At 35.4% G+C, this 25068-nt stretch overlaps 1 protein-coding gene across 4 annotated transcripts in view; it reads left to right on the top strand.

Moving 5' to 3' along the window:
• The window catches only part of NRK (Nik related kinase), a 123596-nt gene extending 105622 nt beyond the window's left edge, over positions 1-17974 (top strand). For 3 of the 4 annotated variants that reach the window (XM_046672516.1, XM_046672515.1, XM_046672518.1), the window contains 7 exons: positions 790-948; positions 4191-4291; positions 5898-6041; positions 6320-6469; positions 9310-9445; positions 13018-13157; positions 14864-17974. In XM_046672516.1, coding sequence (XP_046528472.1) covers positions 790-948; positions 4191-4291; positions 5898-6041; positions 6320-6469; positions 9310-9445; positions 13018-13157; positions 14864-14941 — 908 coding nt within the window. In that variant the 3' untranslated portion in view covers positions 14942-17974. The remainder of the gene's footprint in view (positions 1-789; positions 949-4190; positions 4292-5897; positions 6042-6319; positions 6470-9309; positions 9446-13017; positions 13158-14863) is intronic. The other variant, XM_046672517.1, reaches the window with a different exon arrangement.
• Positions 17975-25068: the final 7094 nt, after the last annotated feature.

Here is a 25068-nt window from a genome sequence, read left to right as displayed (position 1 = left end):
TTTAGGAATAGAATGGCAATAGACATGCATGTGTGAATTCTAACATTGCTTTAAAAATGTCATGTAAAAACACATTTAAGATTAATTACATAAGTAAGAATCCTATTGTTGGGCCTAGAAATCTTATAATCACAAACCCTAAAAATGAATATAAAGTTACTATATATGAAAAGAAATGTGTAATTTTAATGGCCAGTTCTTCCTGAAGGAATTGTAAGAAGTTGATGGGATTTATAATTAGAAAATTAATGTCAAGGGTAAATTGGGTTGAGAAACAACTAATAAATCTGTTCAATTATTTTGTAAGAGTGCAGGAATGAAAGAGCACAAAGACACCCATCCCATTGGCTATGAATGCCTAACAGTCAATAAAGACGTCAAACATCCCACTCATACATACCCACTACCAGAGACGGCTTCTGGGTCTCTGAATCCCAGAAGGGTCATGACTTATATAAAAACCAAGGTACAAATGAACGGATGGCGATTCTGTTGCCAGCGCAGTAGCAAGTCTTAACCTATCCCAAAGAAGTAGTTTACATTCACTTCAGACAGGCACATAGGTAGCTAGTAGACACTTTGACTATCTCTTAGAAGTCAGAGACTAAGAGAGACTTTGCTATCCTATTTCCAAACGCTAAAGAGAAGACTCTGATGCAGTGTAGGTTTTTAAAAGTTTTTTTACTTTAGTGAAAACATTTGGTTAAAAAGGCAAAATAACTTTATATTTTTGTACTTCTAATATATGAAAAAATAGACTGAAATGAAACAGCTTTTCTTATCTATCAGGCCGTAAGAACAGACTTCGGGTGTATCATTTGACCTGGCTGCGGAACAAGATTTTGAATGATGATCCAGAAAGTAAAAGAAGACAAGAGGAAATGCTAAAGACAGAGGAAGCCTGCAAAGCTATCGATAAGTTGACAGGCTGTGAACACTTCAGTGTCCGTGAGTCCCATTTCATGTTTACTACAGCTATAGAAATTTTTGCTTTCCTTCATTTGGTTAAATATGTTGTTGCAAAAGGCAAAGTAGAGAAAGGAAAGAATTTGCAACTTCATATACAAAAATGAGAGAATTTAATTGAGACATCTTCCTGGTCTTCTTTTTAAATTGGAAAATCTCTTTTAATACTAACCAGGAAACTTTATGATGGGTCAAAAAGAAAATTCTTCTGTGATCTGCTGGCTCTTGCTCCCACTGTTGACATTCATGAGTATAATTTCTAAATATTTCCTGTCTTATTAGAGTGTTTTCATATCCCTTGTCTCTTCACAACCATCCACTGTGAAGTGGAGTAACAAACAACTCCACGGTCTCAGAATACTGTTTTCCTCTGTCAACAACTGGGAAGTAATATTATTCCATTCTGTTCTATTTCTGAAGCAAATCCCCCTACTCTCAACCTTCATTTTCTTCTTTCCTCTTCACTAATTGTGCCTTCAGGCAGAACTAGTGGCATAAGTAAGAGACAGCTGGAATCACATAATATGAGTTGCAGCAGGGTATTTCCATCCTAACTGACCATTTCTGTTCTGCATATAAAGAAGCTGTCCCAGGATAGGTTTTCATATGTGTGTACATATGTATACATACACCATTAAAGGGAGAAATGAGTACCCAGACAAATTAGGCATTAAACAAATACACTACTTTCTTCTAGTTTTATGTATCACTACTTTCCTCCAAATCATATTCTTTAAATTTGGTAGCCTGAGGTGAAAGATATCCCCAGATGTTAAACCAGGAGTTTATATAGCATAAATGCCTTCTACTAACTTGATAATTTTTTAGTTCAATAAGAGAGAGTTTACAAAGATAGTCACCTTTCAAATTTGTGCTCTTGGTAAGTGGATGGTAAGTCTAGTTGTCCTGGCTGGCCGCATTCCAACCCATCTCAGCTCTTATAACAACCAAAAACATTTGTCCTACTGACAGGTGGAATAGTAGCATCTTCACACAGGAGAACAAGCAACATGTTCATACTTGCATGGTATTTTCATAGCCTTCCAAGATCCACAAAATAATGGGCCAGGACCAATTGCTGCCGTGTATTAAAATTATAGGAAGTGTTTGCTTAACAGAGAATTCCCTTGTTTTGGGGGCTTTATTAATCATGCCTCTTTGGCCTACTTGGGAACAGTGCAAAAGAAAAAGAAAGAGTAAACTAGACTCACAGACAGAGAGAAGAAAGCTTTATATATTGGTCTCAGATGAAATCAGGTTAGAGAGGACAGAAACAATGTCTCTGCCAAGAAAGAGGGATTTTAGCACAAAGTATAAATCCATCAGGTGGAACAACATATTCCACAAGAACCAGAAGGTCCAGTTGACAGCAAGCATATACTTTTTTATACATTTTTTCTCTTTTTTAAAAAATCAGCTCTATTGAAATAACTTACATACTATAAAATGCACCCATTTGAAGTATACGATCCAATGATTTTTAGAATGTTTATAGAGTTGTGTAACCATCACCATAATCTAATTTTTATCATCCCACAAAGAAACCCCATAGCCATTAGCAATCATTCCACATTCTATCCCTCTTACATTCACCTTATTCCCCTCACAGTCCTAGGTAACCACTGATCTACTTTCTTTTGCTGTAGATTTGTCTCTTCTGGACGAATCATTTAAATGAAATCATACATTATGTGGTCTTTTCTATCACTTAGCATAATGTTTTCAAGGTTCATCTATGCTGTAGTCTGTACAACATGTATCAAGTACTTCCTTTTTATTGCTGAATAGTATTGCATTGTATATATATATCACCTTTAGTTTATCCAATTTTTTATACATTCCTTTTTTATACAGTTGCACTCTTTCCACTTTTGGCTATTAGGAACAATGCTGCTATGAACATTTCATACACATCTTTGTACATTGGAATGCATGTTTTCTTTTCTCTTGGATGCTACTGCCAGACTGTCAATGTGGTTGCACCATTTTACATTGCCACAAATATGAAGGCTCCATTTTTTCTTCATCCTTGCCAACACTTGTAACTGTCTGTCTTTTGATTCTAGCCATCCATGTGGGTGTAAAGTGGCATCTCATTGTAGTTTCATTTGCATTAATGAAACTACATGGTGATTAATGCTGTTGAGCATCTTTTCAAGTGTTTACTGGCCATTTGTATGTCTTCTCTGGATTGTCTTTTTGTTGTTGAATTATAAGCATTCTTTATATATTCTGGATACTAGGCTCTTATCAGATATATGATTTGCAAGTATTTTCTCCCATTCCATAGCTTGTCTTTTCACCTTTTTGATAGTGTCCTTTGATGTACAGAAATTTTAGTTTTAATGAAACCAAATTTATCTATTTTTTTTCTTTTGTTGCTTATGCTCTTGGTGTCAAATATAAGAATTCATTGCCATGAAGATGTATTCTTATATTCCTTTTAAGTGTTTTATAGTTTTAGCTCTTATGTTTAGGTCTTCAATCCATTTTGAGTTCATTTTTCTGTATGGTGTGAGGTAAGGGGTCTAACTTCATTCTTTCATATATAGATTTTCAGTTGTCCCAGTACCATTTGTTGAAGAGACTATTCTTTCCTTATTGAATGGTCTTGGCACCATTTACTGTAGATATATGGGTTTATTTGTAGACTTACAATTCTCCATTCATCTATATGCCTATCCTTATATCAATACTACACTGTTTTGATTACTGTAGCTTATAGTATATTTTGAAATTGGGAAGTGTGAGTCTTCCAACTTTGTTATTCTTTTTCAAGTTTGTTTTGGCTATCTGGGGCCTCTTCTAATTCCACATGAATTTAGGATCACTGTTTCCATTTCTGCATAAAAGGCCATTGGGATTTTAACAGAAATTGCTTTGAATCTCTAGATGACTTTGGATAGTATTGCCCTCTTAACAATGTTAAGTCTACCCATCCATTAACATCTATTTCAGTTGTCTTTAATTTCTTTCAGCAATGTTTTGTAGTTTTCAGTGTACAATTTAGAGTGTTCTTGAAGGCTAATGCATACACTCCATAAAACTATATAGTAATTTTGTTGCCTTTTTTGGGACATCAAATTGTAACCAAATAGCTTTTCTAAAAATGAATGATCTGTGCTGTTACACTGTGGTTATGACATTTTCGATGACAAATGTAAATACTTGCATGTTCTTGTAAACTTTGTGGCATTGTTACTTTTTTGTATTTTATCATGTAGTCCAACATGAAGAAACAACATATATTGCAATTGCTTTGAAATCATCAATTCACCTTTATGCATGGGCACCAAAGTCCTTCGATGAAAGCACTGCTATTAAAGTGAGTGGTCTCCTTTTCCTTTGGATCATATGGTTTTTCTTTTGAGAAATTGTAAACAGAGCAATTGGAATACAGTAGCATAAATATATACCATTCTTCTACAGTTAATGTATTTGAATATATCATGTCAATAATTATTGTTTAACCCTTTTTTAGACAATTCACAGGCACCACAACAAGGGAGAGTGTGAGGGAAATCCCTGACCCCTCCTCTTAGAGGATCTCCCCACCAGCTCCTCACTCCCAATTCCTGTAGTCAACATGAAGACCTTCTCTTTTGGAGCCCAAACACGGGCTTTGGTTGCCACTCCAACGACTTGAAGCTGAGAAAGTCTTTGTTTTCTTTTAGTGGGGCGGGTGGAGAGCAGAGAGTAGGTAAGGAAAGGTGTAGCAATGATAGATGGGGAACCCCACTGAAAAAGGAATGAGGGAAAAGAAAGCTTTTGCTCTAATTACCAAGGCTACAATAGATGGAGGTAAGGAAGAAAGGGTGGGTCTATATTCCTCCCAAACTGGAACTGTAAATGCATTTCTCTCTAGAACTATTGCAAGGAATTGTAGTTAGGCTAATTTGGATTACCAGCATTATTTCCACTTTTCTTATGGTTTGACTGAATGTCTATGGATCAGCCTTTTAAGGTAACCATATAGTGTCCCAGCCAATTAAGTTGCTGATGATTTTTTAAATCACATCTCATTAACTGAGGACTCTGTTTATTTTTTTATAATGCTCCAGAATTCCACATAAATAGGATTATTTTGTGTTTATTCCACCATAGTAATGAGGACTGATTAATGAACTGGCAGCATTATATAGAGTCCAGTAACTCCTAATCTGGGATCTATACCAGAATCATCTGGGACATTAATTAAAAGTTTAGATCTCAGACTCAACCCCAGGCTGAATAAGTAGGTCTGGAGTGGGGCCTAGGAATCTATATTTTTAGCAAATGTTCCAGGTGATTTTGAACTAGTTGGTCCACGGACAAGTTTTTATGAAGCATGGATAAGGACACATCATGATAGACCCGTGCATGTATTCATGAAATACTTTTGTATCTTAGGTCAGGATCTGTTTTCATGGTATATTTTGTAGACCAAAACATCACATGTATACAGTAAAGATGGACTAATTTTTACAACTGCCCTTCACTCTCTATTTGCACAATAAATATGTTCTTTTATAAATAGCACAGACTACTATACAGACAGTCTGGGTCTGCCCTGACACAAATCACATACCTGATCTGATCTCCCTAAATTGGGCCTTGGGTCAGCGGTCAGTATTTGGATATGGGTTTGTTCTTGGGTGTCTGCTGATTGGTCAGAGCTGCCTGGTATGGAGCTGGAAAGCAAAGAAGATAAGTACCAACAGTCTGTCTAGCCTGATACACAGCTCCTGGTCAAAGTCCTCACTCCAGTTCTTGAATCCCACCTCATGACTACAGTATGGTGAATCCTGTGCTGCTCAGTCTTCTGCTGTGACCTGAACTTGGCAATGACTCCTGTTTGGCTTTTTGTTTCCTTGGACTAGGAACCATAGGTGCCTAGAATACATCCAGTCTATGGTAGGTTAACATGTCTGGCCTTTTTCATTCCCTACCAAGTATGCATTGATCAATCAGCAGACTCCAAAGGAGACTACATGTCCTATGAAGCCTATATACGAATACTGGCAAAAATACAGGCAGCTGATCCAGCGAACCGGTTTAAGAGACCAGATGAGCTCCTTCATTTGCTGAAGCTCAAGGCAAGAAATTTAAAGACAGCAAACAGAGTGCAGGGCTCTTATGATTATTGGAGATTTGGCTTTCGAAGGGAAGCTCAATATTTAGAACCTGAATATAATTATATTCTTGGTATAGTAACAGACCTAAGATAATGTGTAAGACATAGGTCTCTAAATACATTACATAATTTAAAATCAACCTTAGTTTTATAAACCTATTAAGTAAAAGTGGGGGGGATTGTTGCCTTGTCGGAGTGTCATTTTTGGCCTTTTGGCCATATTTGGTTTTATATCTACAGGTATTTCCAACACTTGGTCATAAGCCAGTGACAGTTGACCTGGCTATTGGTTCTGAAAAAAGACTAAAGATTTTCTTCAGCTCAGCAGATGGATATCACATCATTGATGCAGAATCTGAGATTATGTCTGATGTGACCCTGCCAAATAACGTAAGATCCCTAGAAATTATTGTTTACCACAATTTGAGTTATCCCAACTGTCAAAACTCCTAAAGATTTAAAAACATGATTGTCAATATCTATACTGGAACTGAGACCTAATAAGTTAGTACAGAGTGCCAGAAAGCAGTAATAGATAAACAAAAATCACTGATGGTTTCTTAATCCAGACAGCTGAGTCTATTCATAGATAGATTTTGTTTCTCTGGCACAGTGTTTTTTCTTTGTTTTTTAAATGAATAGAGTTGACACTTAAAAATCTAGATTTCTATTGATAAACCAAAAGATCTGACAACATCAAGCCCATATTACTATCTAGCCATTATGAACTGGAAGAGATTTGTGCCTGTCCCCATTTAGATGGAGTATATTCTTTATCCATCCACCTTTATGTATTATAATAACTGGCCCTAGTTGGCATATGAGATTGCAATCCTTGCTTTAGTCTTTCTGCACTCTATAAAGCATTAACAGATTCTTTAAAAATACGACACCAGTATTGAAGCATTATTATGTGTATGCTCCTTCTTTATCCAGATTGTAGTCCTTCAACTGTGATATATAGCAAATTATCATAAAGTGTTCTCTTATAGTATCAATTATAGTTTAGAATGTCTCATAAAAGGATTCAGCATTTCAAAAGCTAGTGCACCTCAACTCTTAACTCTTAAATAATTATAAATAATGAAAACATGGCACAACATCTAAAATATGGATAGTTGTAAAAACACTATTCACATCATTTCTATAAAGAGCTCAAACATAATAGAATTCCTTTCCCACACACATCCCATACAAAATATAATTCTATTGTGTTTTAAATTTGATGGTGGCAATGATGTTTGTCCTATTGAAACTTATATTTAAAAGGAATGGCTGAACCAACAAATCTCTACTTCACCCTTTTTCAATTCCCCAGTTTGTCGACAAGTAAAATTTTAGCAGTTTAGCATTACGCAGAAGTCCAGGAGAAAACTTTTATAGACTTTTTAAAATCACTCCAGTAATGTGTATAGCGCAGCTTTCAGAATTATCTTATACATCTCTTACAAATTACATGGAGCAATTGTCAGATCATTAGTGGAGACATTAAAAAAAATGTTGTGGTCATATTAACAATCTAATCAGCTGATCACTCAGTTGTCACCTATGATTATATAGAAATCACCCTGTTTGTAATGTAGAAAATATTGAACCAAACCCAGCCAAAGTCATTTAGATACAAGTTCAGGTTAATGTTTATATAAATATTCTTCAGTTGAAGTGTCTTCCATAAATTCTTGCATCTTATTTTTATGTCATGTCAGTTAGCCTTTATTTTGAAGCTAATGCTGTATTGAACATTGCAGTATTGGTCCAAGCTTATACTTATTTGAAAAGTCATTCCAGAAGATGTGAACACTGTGTTCCATTTGGCTACTGAGAAAAGAGAATTATTGCCTTTTGAAGCAATCAGTTAATTATTGTGGCAGCAAAAATGAGAGAAGATGAGTTTTCAAAAATCATTTTCTGACCTAATTAGGATACCTTGAGTATATTCAAAAATAGTATTTTTAGCTAAATTCCCTAGTGTCTTGACCCATTAAAACAGAAAGGACTGTAATATAAGGGACAAGAGAGCGTCTTCTGAAACAGAATGTACTAAAAATAATATTTTTCAAGAGTGCTGGATTGCAAAAGCCGTAATGCTACAAGGGAGCCATGTGTGCTAAGGACTATCTGGTTACTTCGGGAATCATCTGAGAAGGAAGAGAATTACCTCTGAGGCTTTCTGGATTTACGGCTGTCCAGCTTTATTCTAAACAGATTTTTTTGAGACAAGCTTCTTTCTTGCAATTTCTTTTTCTCTCTTCATCTCTTTCTGATTCAATTGCTCATGCGAGTGCCCAGGGAACGCATTAAAATTGCTTTTCGTCTCTGGATCCCCATTTTAGTTTTAAGGATTGTTGTTGCTGAGACACGGCCTCAAGCACATGGCCTGAGTACACTGAGTTTGGCAAGTATAGTTTCTGACTTTTTTTTTCCTGTAACTTGCTAATTTGGAGAAATAATAGAGGCATGTAATTGTTCATGTCTCATGGAAATACTATTAATGTGACAATGCAGTTTAAGCAAATTTTGTCACATTGTTTTATACATTGTGAAATTTAGAAAATCTTAGATATTTCTTAGTATGTCATATTATGTCACCTAATACATCTCCGAATTTGTGTACTGAAGGTATTTTAAGGTTATATAAGTTGAATAAGAAATTCTACATTTTTTGTGAAGGGAGGATGACTATTATATTTCAAGCAGCAAAGAATATTATAAAGCTGCTCCTTGTAAACATTTTAAGCTCAAGCTATTTTTAACTTAATTTTCTATTTCTGACTTGAATGAATTGGCTGATTACCAGTGATTGTGTATTTGTTACTTGGTTTACACATTCATTACTAAAGTATTCATTAATGTGCTGAAATGAATCTGAAATCCAATTCTGTATTAATTATTGTTTCTTTTATCATTATACATAATACTTGATGAAATTTCAATGAATTTCCCTGTCTTGGAAATATATCTCTGCTTTTTGCAAACAAGATTTTCTCCTAAATAAAAGGAGAATATTAAACAGTGACTACTTTATGACATAGGGAAGGCTCTTTTCAAGTATTGGGTAGCATGCTGTTTAATACTGAAATAGAAGTTTCTCTTCCTCTCTGCACTTTGAATCCCTTTTTGGTCTTTATTGCTCAGCCAAACTGCTTCAATTAAAGTAGTAGTGATAAAATGTTGGACATGTAAATCCTTATGAAACGTAATTCCAGACCCTGGAAATCATTATACTGCAGAATATCATCATTTTACCTGATTCCTTGGGAATTGGCATGATGCTCACCTTCAATGCTGAAGCCCTTTCTATGGAAGCAAATGAACAACTCTTCAAGAAGATCCTCGAAGTGTGGAGAGACATACCATCTTCAGTAGGTATGTATAAAAATTTTCCTGTGGCCGATGATGATAGAGAAGTTTCTAACTCCTGAAGTATCACATTTTTCTCAAGGCATATAGTGTTAATTTGGAATACTGTGTGCTTATTCCCTCAGGACGGTGATGTGTGTGTTTGTCGTATGCTTAATGATTTCACGAGGCTACCACAAAGAGACTGATTTTGGCTGTCTTCGTTGTTCATTTGCAATAATCATATAATTAAAATAGGAGAGGAATCCCTTTCCACAATAATCTGTGATTTTATTTTAACTCCTTTTGCTGGCAGATTTTACACAGATGTTGAAAATGCTTCATTCCATCATGTTGATTTGGGGGATTTACCTTTATCTTAGGAGACTGCCAAGTAGTCATAAAAGAAGAGCAAACTGTTTCTATTTCATACAGTCAGTAGTGTTCTGTTTAGTGAGTAATATTCTTGTGAGGAATCAAAGACAAACTGAATATGTGACATACTCGTTGTCACTAAGATTTCATCATCCTTCACTTACAGAAGAGGTAAATATGACTGACTGGGATGCCTATTAGGTACCGCCCAGATGGAAACATAAAGAAAACTGTCTCTTCATCTTCATCAGGCCAGGACATTTTTTTCTTCCTGACCAGTGAAGAATTGCTTATCTTGGAAATCTGAATAACTTGAGACTCTTGTGTATGTTTCTGAGACTTGATGACTACAGAGATGATTCTAGATAGGGAAGGGAATGCATGTGAACAGTAAACTATTAGAGAGCATAGAGTGATTTGATGGAGGATAAATGTTCTTGGAAGGAGGACTTTAATGAAGCAAATAAAGGAGAAAGAGGAGGGAGAGAGAGAGAGAGAGAGAGAGAAAGGTAGTTTGTCAGTAGAGATGCCAGAAGCTTCCGAAATCTCTATAAAATGGCTAAATGCGATCCTTGTGGGGCTTTAAGGACCAGTTTGAAAGAACTGCTTTTTAATGGACATTTTTTATTATGGGATGATGACACTTTGCATCGCATCTGCAGAATCCTTTCTTTTTGTGTACATAGTGTTTAGGATTGTTCTGAAAACCTGCTTCAACTTTTTCAAAGAGGTAAGAACTCACAGAGGGTTTTAAACCATTTTAAGTGACAGAAGGTAAATGATTACAATATGATAGATCTGGGGCAAAAGAAACTGAAAATAGTGACTCTTGTTCTAACCTTTACAGTGGTACTTTTGTGATCAATATGTTAATCAGAATTTGGAATAGAGAAATTCTGTTCGAATGGGAAAGTGGGAGCAAAACCCTATATTTATGCCACTAGACAATCATAAGAATCCAAGAGGTCTTAAAAGGTCATCTGATACCACTCTTGTCCTTAGGCAGGACAACTTCTGACCTAAAGCAAAAAGCTATTTTGAGTTGCTAGAATTCGAAAAATCTCTATGTGTAAAATAAATTATAGCACTATTAGAACATGATATTTTGGTTTATGTATTAAGGGTATTTTGAGAGTATACTAAATACTACACTGATATTAAGAAAATCAATTACTCCCCTTTTCTGTCTGAAAACAAGTGCTTTGTTATTTAAAACTAACCTAGATCCAGATTTCCCCAATCTAAATTTTACATTTCCTTGAGATATAATAAATGTAGATAATAATAAGATCATAATAACTCTGGATTTTCAAACAAATATATAGAGGCTTAACAATCACAGAAACTATCACTTCCCACCAAAAATCATTGGATTCCATCTCATAAGCAAGCTAGCTCAGTAGCTAGGTTAAGTGGGAGCTTAGTGTGTTTCAGAATTAAGGTGGAAATTATGTAATGCCACATGCACAGTGTACTTAGAGCCTGTGTGTTAAGTTTAGAAACTTCACTCTGTATAGTTATTGACAAAAATACCATTTTTAATGAAGTATTCACATAGGCTAAAAAATTCAAATCCAGATGAATTAAATCTATTACTTATTCCCATCACTCAGGCCGTGGATTCCCTTTACTTCTCTTAAATCTGGAGTGATTTTAATCCTAGTCTGAAATGAGACTTATAAAGTCTTCTTCCAAGAGAGCCATTTGTCTGAATAAAAATATGATTGTAATTTAATTACAATTTTAATGTCAATTTTAGACATACAAATATTTTTAATTGTAGTGTAAAAGGAAGCAAGAGATAATAAATGCTTGGTAAGTTTTAGTTGAGGGATTCAAAATAGCTCACACTCTGCCTATGAAAAGTCACTTTTATAAAACTTTAATAATTCCTTCATGAGTCCTTTAGTGCATATTTAATGTATATGTGTATATAGGCCAGGTTTAAACAAAGTCATCCTAGAACCTTCGAGAAAGATAAGGAAGTGTTTTAAAACCTATATTGTAGTTATATCAATGCAGAGTTTATTGCCTTTATAATAGAAGAAAATGGAAAGTCTAATGAATTAAATTCTGATTTTAGTTGTGTTAATATGACAATGAAGGTGCCTTGTTTTGGTGTTTTCTAGACTATTTTAGCTTGATTCAAAATCTTGATATTATTTTAATTGCAGGATAGTATTCATTTATGGAAATTTGCTTCCCCATAAAGTACACAAAAAGTATCACTTGAAAGTTAAACATTTAACAATAATACTGCTCCTTGTGTCAGAAAATACGTTACAGCACCAGCTGACTGTATGGCTATTTACATAATTAGGTATTCTTCTTTAAAGCAATTGTCGTAATCTTTGTCACCAAGTAATATAAGACAGGGTCCAAAAGTTAAATTCTTTTTCATTTATTTATTTAATTTTTTTTGAGGAAGGTTAGCCCTGAGCTAACTGCTGCCAATCCTCCTCTTTTTTTCTGAGGAAGACTGGCCCTGAGCTAACATCCATGCCCATCTTCTTCTACTTTATATGTGGGATGCCTGCCACAGCATGGCTTGCCAAGTGGTGCCATGTCCGCACTCAGGATCCAAACTGGCGAACCCCAGGGCGCCAAATTGGAACGTGTGCACTTAACCGCCTTGCCACCAGGCCGACCCCCAAAAGTTAAATTCTTAATGAAAATTTTCTGAGCAAGAGAGAGCCTTAACAGTATCAAATTAGCTTTAGTTATGTTTATAACATGGTAATTCATTGAATTGCATTAGAGTTGCTAAAGTCATTATTTGAGCAAGTCATTTTTTAATGGTTTAAATTTTGAAGAGTTAGGTTTCCATGTAGATCGCTTGAGCACAAATACAAACCCTTATGGAATGTTTTACTTCAGCTAGACTGTAAAATATAGAATGGCAGTGGGCCAATTTGACTTTCTACAAATAGGGTAGAATTAACCCTTAGCTTTTTCTGCAGTATTAGAGGATATGAAAACAAAAATTAATTGAGATCTAGTTATTCAGCATTGGTTGCAATGGTGACAGTAGATAGCTGGTTTGAACACCACTGCTGAGCAGCATAATGGCCAAATGACTGACTATAGAAGGAGGAAAAAAAAGAACGTGTTTATTTGAACTGTAATAATGAATCTCTTCATAATCAAATGTTGACTGTGGGTATAATTTTCTATCACTGATAGAAAGATTTTGTGTTTTTCTGATTTTTATATTTTTATCGTAGCTTATGAATGTACACAGAGAACCACAGGATGGGGCCAAAAGGCCATTGAAGTCCGCTCTTTGCAATCAAGTGTTCTGGAAAGTGAACTGAAGCGCAGGTCAATTAAGAAGCTGAGATTTCTGTGTACCCGAGGTGACAAGGTATAGCTTACATCCTCCAGTTAAAGCAGAAATAAAACAAACAATGAAAATTAACTAGGGAAATTTCTATTTCTGTCTGGCCAAAAACATATTTATACCATATTTCCCAAATTGGCATACTACTGATAAAAAAATTATATTTTGCAGTAGAAACATTGATTTGGTAAATGATAAAATTTGATTTCAAGAAGAAACCATTTTCAAATAAAGTAAAAATTCTAATTATGTCCTAAGCAAAGCTTAGACGTTACTTTGTTTGGTTAAAATCCATTATTGTCTTTGATGCACAGTTCTTTTCATGTTCATATTAATATGATATTTGGAAACAGAATGCTTGAGTATATCTGCGTTTTGTAGTTTTCCACATAATCCAATAACAGATGAAGGAAAAAGTACATATGTTTGCTGAACACCTAATTATGTGGTAGAATTTGTGCTAAATACTTTAAAAGCTATCACATTTAATCTTCATAAGTGGATATTATTATGTCCATTATACAGGAAAGAAAAATAAAATCAAGATTTGGAAATTATTTGTGTATTTTGAGCAATTTTAACAACCAATTCAGATAGTTTAGATGGAAAAATGCACTGCATAAAATCATTACAGTCCCTAAATATTGTGAGAAATAATAGGGTGAAGAAATAATCTTAATAGGACTAGGAAGCACTCACTTTTAGAAGAGATTGCCTAGGATTCAAATTAGTATCAGAACAAACAGGGTGAAGCACTGTGCATCAAGGAAAGCTACTGGTTTGAAGTATAAAGGGATATAATGGCAAGAGCCAATGTTTGAGGTCGGATAGACCTAGGATGCAGTCCTGGCTCTGACACCTAACTAGGTATAAGAACCCGAAAGTTTGATTAATTGTTCTGAGCCTTAGTTTCTTCATCTCCAAAATGGGAACATTAATAACTGCTTTGGGAAAAATTATGAAATTAGTGATAATGTGTATATAGTAAGCATCTCATAGATTGCCTCGCACATAAAATGTGTTATATCAAGGGTAGCTAGTGTTATCTTATTATTATCATCATCATTATTATGTCACAAACCCTCCAAAGTATATCCATTGTGGATGTCAAAAGCCTTAGTCCTAACAAGAAGGCCTCTGTTTACTATTTATGTGCATGTTCTGTTTTAATTTTCTTTATGGCACAGACCATATTTACACATGTTCCTCTCTAAGCCAATCGGTTTAGCTTGTAATGTCAGTCTATTGATGTCAGTCCATTTCACGAAAATAGAAAATTACAGCAAGCAGAACATTTCAGTGGCCAGTTAAACACCAGCAACAATGGTGAACAACATCCAAATAATTTGACTGTTTCCTTATATTAAAAGAAAGAAGGAAAGTCAACTTGAGTAAAAGTAGATTATTTTAAAAAACAAAGAGGCATTGTTAACCAAAACCAATCAAGAACTTTAGCAGATGAATGCCACCTACAAAAACTTAATTTTATTTAAACCATATGAAGTACAATTATACAGAACTTGGTAAAAGGGTATTTTTAATATATAATTTAGACACCATACTAATTTAAATTCTTATTCTTTAATTTGAGGAAATCCTGTTCTAAAAAACAGTATGGCTTAGTATTTTAATTGGCTGATGTAGATAAATTGAAATTATAGTTGTATCTATCAAATGTCAGTTATAATTTATTAAATATTTACTAATGTTGTCTCTCTCTCTCTTTAAAGCTGTTCTTTACCTCTACCCTGCGCAATCGCCACAGCCGGGTTTACTTTATGACCCTTGGAATACTTGAAGAGCTCTAAAGCAACTATGATGTTTAAAAGGTTCCAATGATTTATTACATTTACAAACGACATAAATACGCAATGTTCATCTTTAAATTTCTGAGATTAAATGAGCATTCAGTTTTATTATAAGGGAAAAAATAAATCAGATACTTTACTTTTAATGTAGCACAGAATAGTTTTAATGAGAAATGCAGCTTTATATATAAAATTAACTATAGCAAGCTCTATGTACTCCAATGGTGTACAATGTCTTTTGCACAAACTTTGTAACTTTTGTTACTGTGAATTCAAACATTACTCTTTGGACAGTTCGGACAGTATCTATATTCATATTTTACAACATGGAGTAAAGAAACCTGTAATGAGTTAGATTACAAACAGCTTTAAAAAGAATTGGCCCAGTATGAGGCTTTTCAGAAAAAATAAAAGTAGCAACAAATCATATGTGAATTTGCAAAGTCATATAAAGAACCAAAGGTTAGATTATTAAATGAAAATGATAAGGACTATGCTATAAATCAGAGTAAGGCCGAACAACCTGCATGCCTGGAGAACACTACAGTGATAAGGGGGGAAAGGCCACCCATTTCCTCCTTGCTCCATGACACTTAAGCCCGCAGTCAGAGACCAGTTGTGTTCTTTTCATCCCATGTTAAGCTGGTTTTCTCCCGAAAAGAAGAAAGGAAGAAAGCCTCAGATGCTTGATTTTCCTCAGAACCCCAAAAATGTGCAATAGCTGTTTTTAAAAACCACCAAATAATACACTTGTAAGCCTGAATACAGGACTGAAAACTCCTATACACATGTACTGTAGACTGAATTTTTTTTCCTAATACTTTAAAGTAGGCGTCAAATTCTACCCCCTAAGACAGATGGGTTGATTTCTCAAAATTCTTATCTGGCTAGCAGTGTGACCATCAGAGAGCAGTAAATATTTTCCCAATCCCGTATGAAACTATATAAAAATTTCCCTCCAGTTATTAAACAAAAACTACAAAACATAACAACAAAAAACTTTGGCTGCTAATACTTGTGTTTTTCGTCTTTCTATTTCTGTAAAATCAAAAATTAATTTGAAAGTGATAAGTCCACATGTTAGGGACTTAATGTTATAGGTAAAAAGAAAGAAAAGATTTTGCAAAAATACAACTTTCATCAGATACCCAAATCTACAAAAAGTAGTGAGAATCATGCTAGTCCGTCCTCCTAATATGTTAGAGACGCCATAGATAGGTAGTGTTTGGTCACCTATGGTAACTGCTACCTGGTGAAAAGCATAATTTCTGCATATCCATCCTCAATACCATGGTTAGTTCTGGGGCAATAGAGAAGCAACAGAACTACCACAAAGTATACCTCAGTATAATTCCTCTAGTTCTGCTTCTAAAATCTGAAGACAGTGCTAGTGGAATAATAATTTTCAAACTACCTGGTTAACCAAAATACATAAGCAGCTGACTATGTGTGATTTCATGATAGCACATTATTTCTTGGCACCTTGGTGCCGGGAATGACGATTTGGATTTTCCTAACAACTTATAGCAAGAGTGTAGTAGCTCAATAATGAGAATTTAGGAGAACCTAAATCCATGCATTAAGGAAATAAATGTGATTCATATTTCTGTTACTGTGACACAATAATGTGATCCTAAAACTGGCTTATCCTTGAGTGTTTACAACTCGAATGACTTTTTAAATGCAGTAGTTTAAAGAGAAAACAAACTTTTATGTCAAATTATTTCCTTAGACGTAGTTTTCATTATTATAAATTTGTACACCAAAAAGGCCTTGGGGAACTTTGTGCAAGGACCTCATCGCTGAGCAAATGGAGCTTGCTATGTTTGAATTTCAGAAAATTTTCTCATTTAAGTAGCATGTAGAATCAAATCTTTTAAGAATTCATTTTTTCCTTCATAATATTTACTCAAAGTTAAGGTTCAAAAATAAGTTTTATCTTAAAATCATATTTTTAGGACAGTAAGACATTAAACTATTTTAGGAAGTCAACTCCCATTGTGCTCTGTGGCTGTCATTCTAGTAAACATAAACAGTAGTGAGCTACATCTACAGAAATGCCTCAAAGTAAACAAGCAAGAGAGACTGTAAATGTGTAACTGAGCTTTAAAGGATAAGGTATTAATGAAGAAAGGAAACCGGGTACTAATTAAGAAGGGAGATTGAAATGTTGGGTAGCTGAATAGGAAGGACTGAAAATATTTGAAGTTGTTCATAGGTAATAAATACTTCTGATTTTGATGAAAATCAATTTGGAATTTTTACATCCTTTGCCAGCTGAAACAAGAAAAGGACAATTAAATTTCATAGTCAGTGCACAATAATAGGCAGAATAAATTGTACCTACACCTCGGCTTGTAGCAGAAGCACCTGGAAGCTCCAGCTCATCACAGGAGCATGGAGGGGGACTCCTGACAAGCCAATGTCCCTAGCCTGTGATTTGAAGCATGAAAGTTCTGGCAGGTTGTGAGTAGCATTGGGACAGAGTACAGCTTTACTTTAGTGTACTTTAGTTTTTTTGCCAAAGCCCTTGTCCAAAATAAAAGGCATTATTGAAAATATGTGAAAACTAGAATACGATGTGTGAAAAGGGCTGACAAGAAAAGCTTTGAGTGATTAGGTCTGTTGAAGTAAGGTAAGATCATCAGAGGAAACAGTAAGAAAGGATAATCATTAAGATAGTAAAGTAGGCAAAGCAGAAATCACACATGCACACACACATAAACCATTAGAATGCATTAATTTTAATATTTTTAGTGCTATCAGTTTCTAGATAAATTAATCGCTAAGTGTTTTCTGCAAGATTCATTTAACTGAGACAGTATCCATAAAACCAGGAATAATGCCACATGTATTCAATGGGATCTTTTAAGTACTCTTCAATTCTTTTAAAAAAGTGCCTATTTAAATCAATTTCCTGTTGAAATCAATTTGTATTCAATCTGTGCTCTAACTTTAAAAATTATTGAAATAATTTTCGAGACTGCTAATTGTTTCGTCAGAAAATCTACAATGAATCATTGTTCAACCTCTAAAAATAAAGATTTTAAAAATTATTGGTTGATGTCATTATTTGAAATATACTTTCTAATACTTCAGAACTAGGACTCATTCAAGGAATATTCATTTCTTTAAAGTATGTAATAATGCGCTGATTGGAAAGTGTTAGGGGTTCTGTCTGTTGTTCCATTAGGAATTCAGGCCAAGGAGGGCTATATTAATCTGAATAAAATCGTTCTGGGTACAGTGGTGGAATTACAAACTGATTAATTTTCCTCTAAATATGTAGGACTTTACACAGACTCAAAGACTCACATGGATTGGGTAAAACCCAAGAAAGTTTCAATGCTGACTTCCTTCCCATTCCACCCGTGTCCTGAAGGCCAGAGGAGAAGAAAGAGGAGCAACCTTATCCAAAGAGAGGAATAAAGATTTATAGTTTTTAGCATTCAAGAAAGGGTTTAGTGCATGCTGATGGTGGAAAATGGAAGATGGAGTAATCATGGCAGGTTGCTAGGAAGCTGAGTCCTTCAACTGGGGCCAGAAGAGGAATAGCACTTCTCTCAGCAGATCAGAGAAGCATTAGAAGCATGGTCCCATGAGTATCCTATTGTCCCAAAACATTCTGAAGAGATGTTCATCAAGCTTTCCCCTTAAGGCCAGTGGGACGTGGTCCTAATTTGTCAAATGTGGCCAGGCATTCAGGAGTTAGGTTACCTGGGCATGAAAAACTTGTCTGGGCTTTTAGAAGCTAAATTCAAAGTGATTCATTGCAATAAAATTGACTCATTCAACTTGACATATAGGACCCACAGACTTCAGCTACTTTAAGGGACAGTGTTAGAAGCCAAGGAACAAAAGTATCATCACAGATTAGAATTAGAATGGGCAGGGTGATAACCCAAGGCTGAGAGAGGACGTTGTCCTAGGGACCCTTTACCAAAGCATGAGTACAGGGTAGGTCAAGAGCAGAGGTCACTATTAGTAACTTTATCACTCTCAAAGGGAGCAGTGTGTTTATAGACTCCAATACTGCAAGTCTTTTGAGTGAATCTTTTTCCAACACTGTGATTTCCAATATAATAGCACTTTTTTATGTATAGGGCCTTTGGCCCTCACTTAAGGTTCCTAAAGATAATAAAGGCATTGAGTGTGTCTACTCTTTAATTCCAAAAATTGAGTGGAGGCAGCTAATAAGTTAAAGGCCAAACACGTTTCAGAAAATATTGTCACATGTCACATTTTATGTTTTTCACAACCATATCAACTGATTCAAAAAGAACAGACAGTTTCTGAGGGAGTAAAATTGAGTCTGTATGGATTTATATTTTCAGAAGCTAGTCCACAGCCTACTTTGTAGGTGAATAGGAAATCAGGTTTGGGATTAACTTTTTCTTATAGCTTTGCCACTCCATCTGTCAAAGTGCCTCATTTGGTGCTTAACATACAGCAAAGGCTCAATAAAAACATGAGTTGAAATGGAGAAATCAGTCTTTTTTGCCTTGATTGTCCTTAGTGCTGTTTTATTTAAACAACTTAGAGTTAAAATTCACAAATCCATTTGTTTCATCAAAGTACTGTCTGTGTTCTGGTGACCAAAAGGTAATGACCTATTTTGGTTAATTTCAAATTATTTTGACCTACAAACCTGAGATGAAGCAAAGGATAGGTAAAAATAAAATTAAAATTAGGGCCAAGCCCAGTGGCCCAGTGGTTAAGCTCAGCACACTCTGCTTTTGTGACCCGGGTTCAGTTCCCAGGTGCAAACCTGCACCACTTGTTTGTCAGTGGCCATGCTGTGGTGGCAGCTCACATACAAAAAGAGGAAGACTAGCAGCGGGTGTTAGCTCAGGGCAAATCTTTCTCAGCAAAAAAACCAAAACAACACAGGGCAGAAGGCTGTGTTAAGTGATGTCTAGGGCCTTTTCCAACAGTGACTCTTTGGGAGTCTCTGAATGTTAAAAAAAAAAAAGTGTCTTTTTAAGTTTTGTTTATCTTGAAAAGTAGCTGATAAGGGACCTCTATGCCCATTTAGTAATTAGCCAAGGAGCATGAGTAATGACAAAGTTTGTTTAATAACAGCTCAAAAACAAGCCATCCAACTGGCTGTTTTCTACAAACATTTGGCCTGAATGTGATTCTTTTTCACAAGAGTGACTCTATGTTGTGGCATCTTGAGTCATATTTAAGGGTCATAAAATCTTGTCAATATATATTTTGATCGAAAAATTTTAAATTATGTTCCCATAAACAGATACATCAAATTCCAGGCATTTTCTGAAGGTACTTTTTTAGCAGATGAAAGAATGTGTCTGACTTGCAGGTGGACAGGTAGTCATTTAAGTGCATACAAAATGGGACCATCTTTCCAAAAGTCTAAAGGCAAACGTACAACACCAAGAAGTTGAATCTCACAAGTCAAGATAGTCAGAAATGAATATAATGAAGTTCAAAGCAAATTGGACTACAAAAAAAATGAAATCTTATTTCTACAAGTAAAAGAAATATTATATGACAGGCTGAGAAAATAGGCATTTAATCTGGCAATGTAAAGTCTTTATGAATTTTACTCCACAAACCTGAATGTGCAAAAACCAAACCAAACCAGGACCGACCCAGTGGCGCAGCAATTAAGTGTGCACGTTCTGCTTCTCGGCGGCCTGGGGTTCCCCAGTTCAAATCCTGGGTGTGGACATGGCACTGCTTGGCATGCCATGCTGTGGTAGGCGTCCCACATATAAAGTAGAGGAAGATGGGCAAGGATGTTAGCTCAGGGCCAGTCTTCCTCAACAAAAAAAAAAAAAGAGGAGGATTGGCAGTAGTTAGCTCAGGGCTAATCTTCCTCAAAAAAAAAAAAACAAAGAAAAAAAGAGTTATTTGAATTATCCCACAATTCTGAGAAGAAATTTAATTCCAATCATTATTTGGGCTTCCCTCATTTATCCATTAGGGTTGTATGAAGGTGTGAGGGATCAGAAAATTCAGGGGTCTATAGTGTACACTTGTCAACATTGATACTCTCATTGCTCTCTTAGTCTCTTGCGGTGACTCTGAGACTTCTGTGTCATGTGTGGTCATGGAAATCTTTGCCAAAGCAAAGAGCCCAGGTACCTAGGGTCATACCCACTGTGGTATCGCTACCTCCTTGGGTGCTGGGTAGGCAGGGATCCCTGCTGCTTTAGTAATCACAGTTCCTCATGTTTTTTCCTATTCCTGGTGAATCGCTCTCTTTGCTCCAAGCTTTTGTTCTTCTGTTTCCCTCTCGTCCAAAGTAAAATGTAATTACCTCTTTCCCTTCCCTTTATGAGAATGACAACATACTTGTGTCAAAGAGTTTAGGCTTGAAAATTTTAAGCAAGAGATTTTGAGACAATTTTTGCTTTAAGTTCCACTATATAACTTCTGTACCTGCCCAAGAAAAAAGAACCCTCCATACACTTGGAGAGAGGAAATTCAGTGAGAACAAATTAAGACCACAATCAGTTATCCTGTCACCTACATTTAAAAAAATTCAGTTTAATGTAATCAAAGAAATGAAAATTTTTTAAAAATGAGACACTATTATTGCTATGTGAGAGTCCAGGAATTCCCAATCATCTCTCGTTACCCTCTCTTTAATCCTCTCACTATACCATGATCCTTTGCTTTGTACCCTGTTACACCTTGTTGCAGCTTCCAAATAATTGTCCCTACATCATTGCCCCTCCTTTCTCCTTGATAGTCCCCACCTTTGAATCTACCCATTACCCATCCTTGTTGCAGTCATATATAGACCCCCACATCTTTCCTCCTCTTTCTTTAAAAATTTTAGCACTGGCTGACTGTTATTTCCTCCAACACTACTTCTAATTCTCGATGAAGTTAATATCTACTTAGATGTTTCTGTCAATATCCTTTCTCCTGTAATCCATAACTTCCTATCCAAATAAACTTGATCACATTATCTCAGCCACCCACTTCCACAGAAATACACTCTTGACCACATCATTATCTATAACTATACTTCTTTCATAAGCTCAGTTTCATTTGCCCCACTCTCAGACCAACACTTTCATTTTTCCAGCCAACTCCCTCTATCACTGGACTCCAAAAATTCTTTAACCTCATATGGACCCACAATCTATTGATCCGAACACCTTTTTACTGCCCTTCACCCTCATGCGAAGAAGTTCTCAATCCCTTACTTACTTAGCTAAGATTTCATGGTGTATCAACATAATCAATCCTTTGCATGGATCCTTAACTCCACTGCCTTTCTTTAGCTTGGCAACATCACAAATTTCCTTGAATAGGACTCTTTGTCTCCTCCACAGCTGCATCGGTACAGCTGATTGTGGCTATAGAAAATACACAGGGGCTAGCCCGGTGGTGTAGTGGTTAAGTTTGCGCACTATGCTTTCGTAGCCCAGGGTTCGCAGGTTCGTATCCAGGGTTCAGACCCAGCACCACTTGTCAAACCACGCTGTGGTGGCATCCCACATAAAATAGAGGAAGATTGGCACAGATGTTAGCTCAGCAACAATCTTCCTCAAGCAAAAAGAGGAAGATTGGCAAGAGATGTTAGCCCAGAGCCAATCTTCCTCACAAAAAAACCTCACACACACATAACTCTTCTAACTGGTCTCATTTTTAATTTATGACTGAGAGCCACCAGTGGGCTGGCAATGCCACCCAGTAATTTATACTACATTTCTATATTCCACTCACTCTCCCCACTCACAAGTAGGAAGATGAAAAATTCATATTTTCTCTTCTATCCTCAATCCTCTAAAATCTCCCAACTCATGCTCATTCTCACCTAATGACCTACACTCCTACTTCACTGAGAAAGTAAAAACAACCAGTAGTTCCCATCATCTTATCCACCCATGTATCAAATTGATTCTCTGCAATTCTTGTTCCCCAAATTACTTTTATATTAATTCCAATCAGACTTTCATCCCAACCATTCCACAGAAAGAGCTAAAAAGTTCTTGTCAAGGTCATCAATGACCTCTACGTTGTTAAATACAATGCCAATTCTTCCTAGTCCTCTTTTATTTAACATATCAGCAATGTTTGGCAAAATAGATCACTCCCTCCTTCTTGAAACAATTTCTTCTCTTTGCTCCTGGAATACCACTCTCTCCTACATCGCTAGTTGAGTGTAGCTGTAGAATAATATACAACTCTGCTAACTGGGCTCAATTTTTCCTGTCTCTTCTGGTTTCTTTTCATCTCTCTGATCTCTAAATGTTATAGTGCCTCAGGGCTAGTTCTGGTACCTTACATCTCTTCTATCTACAATTCCTCCTTAGGTGATAACATCTATTCTCATACATTTTAATGTAGTCTATACACTGACAACACCCAAATAATTATCTCCAGTCTGAATCACTCTTCTGAGCTCCAGAAGCATATAATCTACTGCTTACATGATATATTCGTTTTTTAAAAACAGGTTTATTGATATATAATTTGCACACCATAAAGTTAAAGTGTACAATTCAATGACTTTTAATATATTTACATATTGTGCAAGCATAATCATAAATAAATTTTAGAATATTTCATCACCTCAAAAAGAAACCTCATACTCATTTGTAGTCACTCACCATTACTCCTCCACCCTTTCTCAATCCTAGGCAACCATTAGTATGCTATCTGTCTCTATAAATTTGCCAATTCTGGACAGTACATATAAAAGGAATTACACAATATGTGGTCTTTTGTGATTAACTCTTTTTGGTTAACAAAATGTTTTTGAGGTTAATCTATGTTGCAGCATGTATCAGTACATTATTCCTTTTATTGCTGAGTAATATTCCATGGTATGGATATACTATGTTTTATTTATCCATTCACCAATTGATAGACATTTGCATTGTTTCCATTTGGGGCTATTATGAATGAAGCTGCTATGAAAAATCATGTGTACATCTTTGTACCTTTGGGTATGTATCTAGGAGTGGCGTTGCTGGAGCATATGGAAAGTCTTTGCTTAATATTTTAGGATTTTCCAAACTGTTTTCTAAGGCAGCTGCACCATTTTACGTTTCCACCAAGAATATATGACGGTTTCGATTTCTCCACATCATGGGAAGCACTTGTTATTGCCCTATCTTTTAATTACCACAGCCATCCTAGTACATGTGAAGAAGTATCTCATTATAGTTTTGATTTGCATTTCCTTAATGACTAGTAGTGTTGAGCATCTTTGCATGTGTTCACTAGCCATTTGTATACCTTCTTTGGAGAAAAATATATTCATATACTTCACCCATTTTTAATTGGGTTATTTGTCTTTGTGTTGTTGTTGAGTTGTAAGAATCCCTTAATGTATTCTGGATCCAAGCCATTTAACAGATATGTGAGTTGCAAACATTTTCTACCATTCCATGGGTAATCTTTTCATTTTATTAGTGGTATCATTTGTACCACAGAAGTGTTTAATTTTAATGACTCCAATTTACATCTTTTTCTTTGGTTACTATGCTTTTGGTGTTATATCCAGAAAATAATTGCCAAATCCAATGTCATGAGGATTTCCCCCTATGTTTTCTTTTGAGACTTTGATAATTTTAGCTCTTACGTTTAGGTCTTTGATCCGTTTGAGTTATTTTTTGTGTATGTGTGAGATGATAGGAATTTAATTCATTTTTATTTCTTTACATGTGGATATTCAATCGTTCCAAAACCATTTGTTGAACATACTTTTTCCCAATTGAATCATCTTATTTTCCATGTTGAACTGATCATAGATGTATGTTTCTTTTCTGAACTCTTAATTCCATGTCATTGATCTATCTATTTTTATGCCAGTACCACACTGTTCTAATTACTGTATATTTGTAGTAAGTCTTGAACTTGGGAGTGTGAGTTCTCTAATGTTGTTATTCTTTTTCAAGATTCTTTTGGATCCCTTGCAGTTCAGGATGCATTTTGGGATCACCTTGTCAATTTCTGCAAAAATGGGAGCCAGGAGTTTGATAGGGATTGTGTCAAATGTGTAGCTCAACTGGGGGGGTATTACTACCTTAACAATATTAAGTCTACCAATACATAATACACTTAGGTCTTCTTTAATTTTATTCAATGACGTATTGTAGTTTGAAGTGTACAAGTCTTGCACTTCTTTTGTTACATAT

Source organism: Equus quagga, chromosome 10 (genome assembly GCF_021613505.1).
Source record: "Equus quagga isolate Etosha38 chromosome 10, UCLA_HA_Equagga_1.0, whole genome shotgun sequence".
NCBI classification, from domain to species: Eukaryota; Metazoa; Chordata; class Mammalia; order Perissodactyla; family Equidae; genus Equus; species Equus quagga.
The sequence above is the reverse complement of the archived record's forward strand: the minus strand, read 5'-3'. Positions and strand labels throughout refer to the sequence as shown.